Raw genomic sequence first — 11,676 nt, forward strand, 5'->3', positions numbered from 1 at the left:
CTACTTTAACCCAGGTACTTCTATGTAGTCTTCTTCTACTTTAACTTAGGTACTCCTATGTAGTCTTCTTCTACTTTGACCCAGGTACTCCCATGTAGTCTTCTTCTACTCTGACCCAGGTAATTCTATGTAATCTTCTTCTACTTTGACCCAGGTACTTCTATGTAGTCTTCCTCTACTTTAACCCAGGTACTCCTATGTAGTTTTCTTCTACTTTGACCCAGGTACTTCTATGTAGTCTTCCTCTACTTTGACCCAGGTACTCCTATGTAGTTTTCTTCTACTTTGACCCAGGTACTTCTATGTAGTCTTCTTCTACTTTAACCCAGGTACTCCTATGTAGTTTTCTTCTACTTTGACCCAGGTACTTCTATGTAGTCTTCTTCTACTTTAACCCAGGTACTTCTATGTAGTCTTCTTCTACTTTAACCCAGGTACTTCTATGTAGTCTTCTTCTACTTTAACCCAGGTACTCCTATGTAGTCTTCTTCTACTTTAACCCAGGTACTTCTATGTAGTCTTCTTCTACTTTGACCCAGGTACTCCTATGTAGTTTTCTTCTACTTTGACCCAGGTACTTCTATGTAGTCTTCTTCTACTTTGACCCAGGTACTTCTATGTAGTCTTCTTCTACTCTGACCCAGGTACTTCTATGTAGTCTTCTTCTACTTTAACCCAGGTACTCCTATGTAGTCTTCTTCTACTTTAACCCATGTACTTCTATGTAGTCTTCTTCTACTTTGACCCAGGTACTTCTATGTAGTCTTCTTCTACTTTGACCCAGGTACTTCTATGTAGTCTTCTTCTACTTTAACCCAGGTACTTCTACACAGAACTTGTTGGGATGTTCAAAAATGAAGTGTTTCAAAACAACGTGACATAGAAACTGCCTGTAGAAATGATATACATAAGATGATATAAAAATTATATACATAAGATGATATATAAATGATATACATAAGATGATATATAAATGATATACATAAGATGATATAGAAATGATATACATAAGATGTCCGTACATTGTTTGTGGGTGAAAAATTAGTTATGAAATATGCTGGAGTGAGGAAGTTATATAGTTTGTACTATAGTATACAATAACATCTTTGTTATTTATTAAGTAGAACTAATCACCAGGTAGTTAAATTATATAGTTTGTACTATAGTATACAATAACATCTTTGTTATTTATTAAGTAGAACTAAACACCAGGTAGTTAAATTATATAGTTTGTACTATAGTATACAATAACATCTTTGTTATTTATTAAGTAGAACTGAACACCAGGTAGTTAAATGTAAATTTTTTTTTGCTGAATTATTTCTTCTTAAATTTGTAGACCTGTAAGTTTTGCTGATATTTATTAAATAAAGTCTAAAACTTTGAATAATTATTAAATAAACCACCTATTAATGTTATACTGGGAAATTAGATCTTTTATTTTTAACTTATTCAATAACTTAGCAAGCTTTAAACTCTACTGAACAATAACATTTGTAACCTACAGGTACTCTCCAACCCTGAATTTCTTGCAGAAGGTTCAGCTATTAAGGATCTCTTACAACCTGACAGAGTTTTGATTGGTGGTGATGAGACACCAGAGGGCCAAGAAGCAATTAAAAAACTGTGCTGGGTGTATAAACATTGGATTTCTGATGGGAAAATAATCACAATGAACACTTGGTCATCAGAACTGTCCAAATTGGTAAGCTACATGTTTGTAAAATATTTCTAAGTATGTATTGTATATATAATCTATGGTTATCAGAACATTTCATGTTTTTATGCTACAAAGTGACACACAGGTCTCACTTAGAACTATTAAGTTTTCATGCTACACAGTAACATATGGCTTTCAGAACTATTCAAGTTTTCATGCTACACAGTAACATATGGCTTTCAGAACTATTCAAGTTTTCATGCTACACAGTAGTATATACTTCTTATAATCACTCAGTCAGAACTTTTGCTTGTTCATCATGTTTTGGAAGTGCTGTCTTCAAAGAATGTTTGATTCTGTGGTCATTCTGTAGTAGATGTCCAGTGTTAGATCCATCCTTTGACCAGGTGCTGTTAATGCTATGTAAATTGTTTTTTTTTTCATAACAAAATTCCACCTTTTTAGTTATATTCGCCACTAGAGGGTACTTTCCAGTTAGTGCAAAATAAAAAAGTATTCAAGTTTAGTAAGTATTTCTGTCATAATCTGTGTAATGCATAAAGTAAAAAAAAACCTTAACATTTTATAGTTTCAGTCTGTGGTTCTTTGTATTTTCAGGCAGCTAATGCTTTCCTTGCCCAAAGAATCTCCAGTATCAATGCTATCTCGGCCATTTGTGAAGCAACAGGAGCTTGTGTTTCTGAAGTATCTCATGCAGTAGGAACAGACTCGAGGATTGGTTCCAAGTTCCTTGAAGCGAGTGTCGGTGAGAAATGACATTGCATTTGTTTTCATGTTGGTATAGTCTTTTTAAATACATACTGTAATACTGATAAAGGTTTTAGTTTCTGTGCTGTGTTGTTTAAATGTTTAAGCTACATTAAATGATTTGAATCTATTTTCTAGACTTCAGGTTGGACTAACTCATTTTAAAATATGTTATATTTAGAGTTGAGAGGGAAATTAATTTATTGTATGTATAAAGCAGTGTTGGTAAAGTTGACTTAAATTTGAGTTATTTTTTTGTTTTAATTTTATTTTATGTTTTTGAAGTCGTTACTTAAAATAGTAATAAAGAATTATGCTCTTTCGTTCAGTTAACCATTTCTTAAGTCTGTTGTTAAATAGCAGCCTAGCATGGTTTGGTGATTAGGGTAATTGTCTAATAATACACAGACAGGAACTCAAATCCCTTTCAGCTAAGGAGTCATTATGTGACAGTCAATCCCACTAGTGGCTCATAAGGAGTAGATGGAAGTGGGAGCCAGTGGATATTTGACTCAATGTTTAACTGTAGTCTGTCTCTTCTGTATTCGGGAGAATTAGCACAGTCAACCCCTGTGTAGTTTCTGTGCAAAATTATAAAATAAAGAAAAACAAAAGTTGAATAGATATTTCTTGATATCCAGTTTTTGTCTTTTGTGAAGATTTTAAAGGAAAGTATCATTTAACAGACTTAAACTGGAGGTGAAGAGACTTAAATTAAGATTTATAGATATTATAAATAAGAGTAAAAACATTGGTCATGCAAATAATGTAATGGATGAATCCTTTTTTTTACTTATAAAAAATAAAACTGGTTTGTTTTTATTAAAAAAGTATCAAAAGTATTAAATCACAATTTAATAGGCTTAGAATAGGATATAATAGACGTTGATTGGAATTCAGTAGACTTAGCTAGAATTGAATGAGCCAAAAATTGCATTTATTTTTATTAAGTTTATAAGTGTTAGTGATCCTGTAACTAGTTTCTTGGGCTTCAGTGAATTTTCCACTTTACTCTTCTCTAAACGAAGTTGTTTATTTGCCTCTGTAAGTTTGACATATTTTTATATAATTTAGGAGATATTTTTAATATCTAATTTTATATCACTAATTACACACTAACAAACACTTTCAATTTAGTCTTAATTCTTGTCATATAGGCTGAGGTCAGAACATGTCATAAAATTTTGTACTTGTATTCAAACTTTTATTAAATTACTATTTTTTAAATTTATTTCAATCAATTTGGAATGAAATTGTAACTAATAATTGAATGTTATTTTTATGCATTATTTAATTTCTTAACTTAAAAGTAAATATAAGAAAAAAATGAATGAATACTGACTTTTGTGTATCACATGGTACACAAAAGTCTTTTGCTTTTGCTCTGATTAAATCGTATTATGTCCACAAACAATGACTGCAGCTTTTAACAATGTAGACACTGAAACAACCAGTACAGACAAGATAGAATATAAAAGAAGAACTTCCTACCATTTCTGTGCTAAGACATTATACTTAGTGACATATTTACACACACAGTGGCTCTGCCTACCACTTCCTCTTATAGAAATACTTGTTTTCCTACATCCATTTCTCTTAATTACATGTTTATAACCAATGTGTAATACTCTCAGTCTTCCTGAAGTATTTATGAGAGTAAAGCTTGATAATCAAGGCAACATTCTGATCAGATATGAAGTTTATCAGACCCATATACATTTTAGTTAGGAGGCCTCATAAATTACAGTGGATTTAAGTCGTATCCATATATATTCGGTTTGGAATTTCGCACAAAGGTACTCGAGGGCTATCTGTGCTAGCCGTCCCTAATTTAGCAGTGTAAGACTAGAGAGAAGGCATCTAGTCATCACCACCCACCGCCAACTCTTGGGCTACTCTTTTACCAACGAATAGTGGGACTGACCGTCACATTATAACGCCCCCACGGCTGGGAGGGCGAGCATGTTTGGCGCGACTCGGGCGCGAACCCGCGACCCTCAGATTACGAAGCGCATGCCTTAACGCGCTAGGCGATGCCAGGCCTACCATATATATCCATTTGTATGTTTTGTTGACCCAGAATACAAACAATATTTTTTTTACATCCTCCACGTGTGATTTCAAGTATGATACATCGGTATGTAAAATTTTGTATAAGTAATTATATGTCTATACATTTTTATTTATTGTTCTATCTTTTATGGAAAGTAACTGAAATTTAAAAATCTATTTTGTAAGAAGTGATGATATATCTAATGTACGGTAACTGAAAGGTCACTGTACAATATTTGTATGTTAGTACTAAGAAGAATAAAAGATATGTTCCTTGTAAACCAGTTTTACGCTATTCCTTGTGTTAACATAAGCTGTACTTGTGCAGCATGATTCTCAACTTCTGTGGTGGGATTATTAGTTAGAAATTCTGCAATTAGTAGTTATTCTATAAAAAAGTAGGTTAATATAGATTTATTTTCTAATTTTTATGGTAGTTACTAGTCTGGTGAAATCAACTGGATTGGTATAGACAAGGAAGAGAAAATACAAGAAAAAATATAAAGACTTTTTTTAAAAAAGAAACTTTGATATTTGCCTAGATTTATTTCCTAAATTTTATGGTGATTATGAATCTGGTCAAATCAACTGGCACACTATAATCTAGGTAGAGAAAATACAAGAACAAAAATATAAAGATTGTTTTAAAAAGAAACTGATATTTGTTCAGAAGGGTTTATTGTTTATTTTGAATTTTGCGCAAAGCTACTCGAGGGCTATCTGCGCTAGCCGTCCCTAATTTAGCAGTGTAAGACTAGAGGGAAGGCAGCTAGTCATCACCACCCACCACCAACTCTTGGGCTACTCTTTTATCAACAAATAGTGGGATTGACCGTCACATTATAACGCCATCACGGCTGAAAGGGCGAGCATGTTTGGTGCGACTGGGATTCGAACCCGCGACACTCGGATTACTAGTCGAACGACTTAACACACTTGGTCATGTTGGGGCACTGTTTAGAAGGGTCCAGAGACAAATAAAATTTGACAATTTTCAGATGAAAAGTATTTTTAATCTTAAAATCAAAATTACTCTACATATTGGATAGTCAACATTTCAAAAAATGAAATTCTTTAATCAAACTAATTTAAAATATCTCATAGTTTGCATACAAATAATGTTTATTGATGGATTACTAACTTTCATTAAGGTACAAACTCATTATCAAAAGTAATAATGTGAGTGACTTTGACTGTTCTAGTAGAAACCTATCCATAGTCACACAGTTAACTAATTTTCAATTCTCTCTTTAGGGTTTGGAGGAAGTTGTTTTCAGAAAGATGTGTTGAATCTTGTATATCTGTGTGAGTCCTTAAACCTTCCAGAAGCTGCTAATTACTGGTATCAGGTAGAAAATGTCCTTCAATCTGTATTTTTAAACATGAGAATAAAATTTGATATTCTTAATTTCTTGATAAGTAATCCCTGTTTTAATATTGACCAGTACCAGGATATTAATGTTAAAAAAATAAATTAATGTTGAATGTTGCATATTTTTAACAAATTGAAGATACAAGTAAATCTAAAATAAAAAACCACTAAACCTAATGAAAGCTTTAACACTGATTATTATGTTTAAACCTAATGAAAGCTTTAGCACTTATTATCATGTTTAAACCTAATGAAAGTTTTAACACTTATTATCATGTTTAAACCTAATGAAAGTTTTAATACCGATTATCATGTTTAAACCTAATGAAAGTTTTAATACCGATTATCATGTTTAAATCTAATGAAAGCTTTAACACTGATTATCATGTTCAAACCTAATGAAAGTTTTAACACTGATTATCATGTTTAAACCTAATGAAAGCTTTAACACTGATAATCATGTTTAAACCTAATGAAAGTTTTAACCCTGATTATCATGTTTAAACCTAATGAAAGCTTTAACACTGATTATCATGTTTAAACCTAATGAAAGCTTTAACACTGATTATCATGTTTAAACGTAATGAAAGTTTTAATACTGATTAACATATTTAAACGTAATGAAAGTTTTAATACTGATTAACATGTTTAAACCTAATGAAAGTTTTAACACTGATTATCATGTTTAAACGTAATGAAAGTTTTAATACTGATTAACATGTTTAAACGTAATGAAAGCTTTAATACTGATTAACATGTTTAAACCTAATGAAAGCTTTAACACTGATTATCATGTTTAAACCTAATGAAAGTTTCAATACCGATTATCATGTTTAAACCTAATGAAAGTTTTAACACTGATTATCATGTTTAAACCTAATGAAAGTTTTAACACTGATTATCATGTTTAAACGTAATGAAAGTTTTAATACCGATTAACATGTTTAAACCTAATGAAAGCTTTAACACTGATTATCATGTTTAAACCTAATGAAAGCTTTAACACTGATTATCATGTTTAAACGTAATGAAAGTTTTAATACTGATTAACATATTTAAACGTAATGAAAGTTTTAATACTGATTAACATGTTTAAACCTAATGAAAGTTTTAACACTGATTATCATGTTTAAACGTAATGAAAGTTTTAATACTGATTAACATGTTTAAACGTAATGAAAGTTTTAATACTGATTAACATGTTTAAACCTAATGAAAGCTTTAACACTGATTATCATGTTTAAACCTAATGAAAGTTTTAATACTGATTATCATGTTTAAACCTAATGAAAGTTTTAACACTGATTATCATGTTTAAACCTAATGAAAGTTTTAACACTGATTATCATGTTTAAACGTAATGAAAGTTTTAATACCGATTAACATGTTTAAACCTAATGAAAGCTTTAACACTGATTATCATGTTTAAACGTAATGAAAGTTTTAACACTGATTATCATGTTTAAACCTAATGAAAGTTTTAACACTGATTATCATGTTTAAACCTAATGAAAGCTTTAACACTGATTATCATGTTTAAACCTAATGAAAGCTTTAAACCTAATGAAAGCTTTAACACTGATTATCATGTTTAAACGTAATGAAAGTTTTAATACTGATTAACATGTTTAAACGTAATGAAAGTTTTAATACTGATTAACATGTTTAAACCTAATGAAAGCTTTAACACTGATTATCATGTTTAAACCTAATGAAAGTTTTAATACCGATTATCATGTTTAAACCTAATGAAAGTTTTAACACTGATTATCATGTTTAAACCTAATGAAAGTTTTAACACTGATTATCATGTTTAAACGTAATGAAAGTTTTAATACTGATTAACATGTTTAAACCTAATGAAAGCTTTAACACTGATTATCATGTTTAAACGTAGTGAAAGTTTTAACACTGATTATCATGTTTAAACGTAATGAAAGTTTTAATACCGATTAACATGTTTAAACCTAATGAAAGCTTTAACACTGATTATCATGTTTAAACGTAATGAAAGTTTTAACACTGATTATCATGTTTAAACGTAATGAAAGTTTTAATACTGATTAACATGTTTAAACGTAATGAAAGTTTTAATACTGATTAACATGTTTAAACCTAATGAAAGCTTTAACACTGATTAACATGTTTAAACCTAATGAAAGTTTTAATACCGATTAACATGTTTAAATGTATGTTTCTACTAAAAATAAAGCACATGTGAATTTTTGCGATGACTATAAATCCACTCGAAGTAAAAATATATCTCAAGAGGGATGTTATGATTATTAAAACTTTTATTACAATAAAGTAGTGAACAACATTTCAACCTGAAGATGACCTAGAAGGTTGAAATGTTGGTGTCCACTTTATTTTAACAAAAGTTTTAATAACAATACTAGCTGTATTCATATACATGTGAATTTTATAACAGTTATCATGATTCAAGCTACTTCTTAATTTCTGTGTATTAGCAGATAATAGAAATGAACAGATATCAGAGGACTCGATTCGTTCAAAGAATTGCTGAAAAGCTTTTCAACACACTTACTGGTAAAAAAATTACAGTTTTTGGATTCGCTTTCAAGAAGAGTACAGGGGATACAAGGTACGAAAAATGGAAAACTGTTAGATGTCTTCATATTCATTAGTCTGTAGTTGGCACTTTCCTCAACATTATTTTGTTTCTTGTGTTTACATATCCATTACTCTGTAGTCAGCATTTTCCTCTACATTATTTTGTATCTTGTGTTTACATATCCATTATTCTGTAGTCAGCATTTTCCTCTACATTATTTTGTATCTTGTGTTTACATATCCATTATTCTGTAGTCAGCATTTTCCTCTACATTATTTTGTATCTTATGTTTACATATCCATTACTCTGTAGCTGGTGTTTTTCCATACGTTATTTTGAACCTTGTGTTTACATATCCATTACTTTGTAGTTGGCGTTTTTCTATACATTATTTTGTATTTTGTGTTTTCATATCCATTTCTCTGTAGCTCATGTTATTTCATACATTACTTCCTAGTTACTTTTGTCTGAATCACTTTATCAAAATGGTGTTTTCTGGTGACTGTTGTTGTTTCTGAGCAAGTTGTGTCTGAATCATATTTTGAAGATGTGGTTTCTCTGGTGACTGTTGTTGTTTCCAAGTTAGTTTTATCTGAATCACTTTATCAAAATGTAGTTTCTCTGGTGACTGTTGTTGTTTCCAAGTTAGTTTTATCTGAATCACATTATCAAGATGTAGTTTCTCCGGTGACTGTTGTTGATTTTGAGCTAGTTGTGTCTGAATCACATTATCAAGATGTAGTTTCTCTGGTGACTGTTGTTGTTTCCAAGTTAGTTTTATCTGAATCACATTATCAAGATGTAGTTTCTCCGGTGACTGTTGTTGATTCTGAGCTAGTTGTGTCTGAATCACATTATCAAGATGTAGTTTCTCTGGTGACTGTTGTTGTTTCCAAGTTAGTTTTATCTGAATCACTTTATCAAGATGTAGTTTCTCTGGTGACTGTTGTTGTTTCCAAGTTAGTTTTATCTGAATCACTTTATCAAGATGTAGTTTCTCTGGTGACTGTTGTTGTTTCCAAGTTAGTTTTATCTGTATCACATTATAAAAATGTGGTTTCTCTGGCGGCTGTTGTTGTTTCCAAGTTAGTTTTATCTAAATCACTTTATCAAGATGTAGTTTCTCTAGTGACTGTCGTTGTTTCCAAGTTAGTTTTATCTGAATCACATTATCAAGAAGCCTTTTTTCTGTTTTGTTACTTCTGATGGATTATACCAGTACAGTGTCAAACTGTTTGGATTAAAATTCTTAAGTAACTATGAATCAATGTTGAAATTTGATATTGTTAAATTGAAGTTTAACATTATGAGAGAATGATCTGAATATTATCCGTGAGGATAGGATTGACAACATACGAACTGATATAGTTTCATCTGCTATATAATTTTATCATCATAAGGTATTGATTGTGTAATATATACTGCCATGATTATTGAAGTTGTACAGTTCTTGTATAATGTATTATATATGTTTTGTTGTTCATGTATGTATATTAAAGGTATTATGTTTGCCATGATTATTGAAGTTGTACAGTTCTTGTATAATGTATTATACTTTATGTTTTTGAAGTTTGTTCATGTATGTACTTTATTAAAGGTATTGATTGTGTAATATATACTGCCATGATTATTGAAGTTGTACAGTTCTTGTATAATGTATTATACTTTATGTTTTGTGAAGTTGTACAGTTCTTGTATAATGTACCTTTATGTTTTGTATACTTTTATGTATTATACTTTATGTTTTGTGAAGTTGTACAGTTCTTGTATAATGTATTATACTTTATGTTTTGTGAAGTTGTACAGTTCTTGTATAATGTATTATACTTTATGTTTTGTGAAGTTGTACAGTTTTTGTATAATGTATTATACTTTATGTTTTGTGAAGTTGTACAGTTCTTGTATAATGTATTATACTTTATGTTTTGTGAAGTTGTACAGTTCTTGTATAATGTATTATACTTTATGTTTTGTGAAGTTGTACAGTTCTTGTATAATGTATTATACTTTATGTTTTGTGAAGTTGTACAGTTCTTGTATAATGTATTATACTTTATGTTTTGTGAAGTTGTACAGTTCTTGTATAATGTATTATACTTTATGTTTTGTGAAGTTGTACAGTTCTTGTATAATGTGTTATACTTTATGTTTTGTGAAGTTGTACAGTTCTTGTATAATGTGTTATACTTTATGTTTTGTGAAGTTGTACAGTTCTTGTATAATGTATTATACTTTATGTTTTGTTGTTCATGTATGTATAAGTTACTTTAAAATGTCTAATGCCAATTTTTTTTATTCTGTAAGGAGAAAGGTGTAACAGATTTACTATTATATATTCATTTTAATATTGGTGTTTCTTTTAGTTAAATATATATTTAGAAATGCATGTAACTTATACTGTTAAATGTGTATTCCAAATTCTGAGCTATTAACTAAAGCTTTAGAAGATTCTTGAGTGTAAGAATCAACAGTGTACTATGTGTGTATGTAAACACTAGTTTTGAATATTGTTGTGCAGGATGAAATTTCTAGAAACTCTTTCATGCCTATAAATCTAACCAGTGCTGCACTTTATGTTGTTGGTTTACAACTTGAGAGGATGTAACTGTGATTAATGGAATTTAATCAGGAACTTCAGGTATGTTAACTATGAACCTGAGAGGATATAACTGTGATTAATGGGTTTTAATCAGGAACTTCAGGTATGTTAGCTATGAACCTGAGAGGATATGTGTGATTAATGGGTTTTAATGAGGAACTTCAGGTATGTTAACTATGAACCTGAGAGGATATAAGTGTGATTAATGGGTTTTAATGAGGAACTTCAGGTATGTTAACTATGAACCTGAGAGGATATAAGTGTGATTAATGGGTTTTAATGAGGAACTTCAGGTATGTTAACTATGAACCTGAGAGGATATAAGTGTGATTAATGGGTTTTAATCAGGAACTACAGGTATGTTAACTATGAACCTGAGAGGATATAAGTGTGATTAATGGGTTTTAATGAGGAACTTCAGGTATGTTAACTATGAACCTGAGAGGATATAAGTGTGATTAATGGGTTTTAATCAGGAACTTCAGGTATGTTAACTATGAACCTGAGAGGATATAAGTGTGATTAATGGGTTTTAATCAGGAACTTCAGGTATGTTAACTATGAACCTGAGAGGATACAGGTAATGTTTTAATAACTATGTTAACCTGAGAGTATATAAGTGTGATTAATGGGTTTTAATCAGGAACTTC

The 11,676-nt window shown here is 30.4% G+C and overlaps 1 protein-coding gene across 1 annotated transcript in view; it reads left to right on the forward strand.

The window, feature by feature from the left end:
- The window catches only part of LOC143254494 (UDP-glucose 6-dehydrogenase-like), a 150,169-nt gene extending 141,669 nt beyond the window's left edge, over nt 1-8,500 (forward strand). The window contains exons 5-8 of the mRNA XM_076509666.1: nt 1,508-1,705; nt 2,279-2,426; nt 5,735-5,829; nt 8,324-8,500. Of these exons, the coding sequence (XP_076365781.1) occupies nt 1,508-1,705; nt 2,279-2,426; nt 5,735-5,829; nt 8,324-8,500 (618 nt within the window). The remainder of the gene's footprint in view (nt 1-1,507; nt 1,706-2,278; nt 2,427-5,734; nt 5,830-8,323) is intronic.
- The last annotated feature ends 3,176 nt before the right edge of the window (nt 8,501-11,676 follow it).

The sequence above is a fragment of the Tachypleus tridentatus genome, chromosome 6 (genome assembly GCF_004210375.1).
Source record: "Tachypleus tridentatus isolate NWPU-2018 chromosome 6, ASM421037v1, whole genome shotgun sequence".
Lineage (NCBI taxonomy): Eukaryota > Metazoa > Arthropoda > Merostomata > Xiphosura > Limulidae > Tachypleus > Tachypleus tridentatus.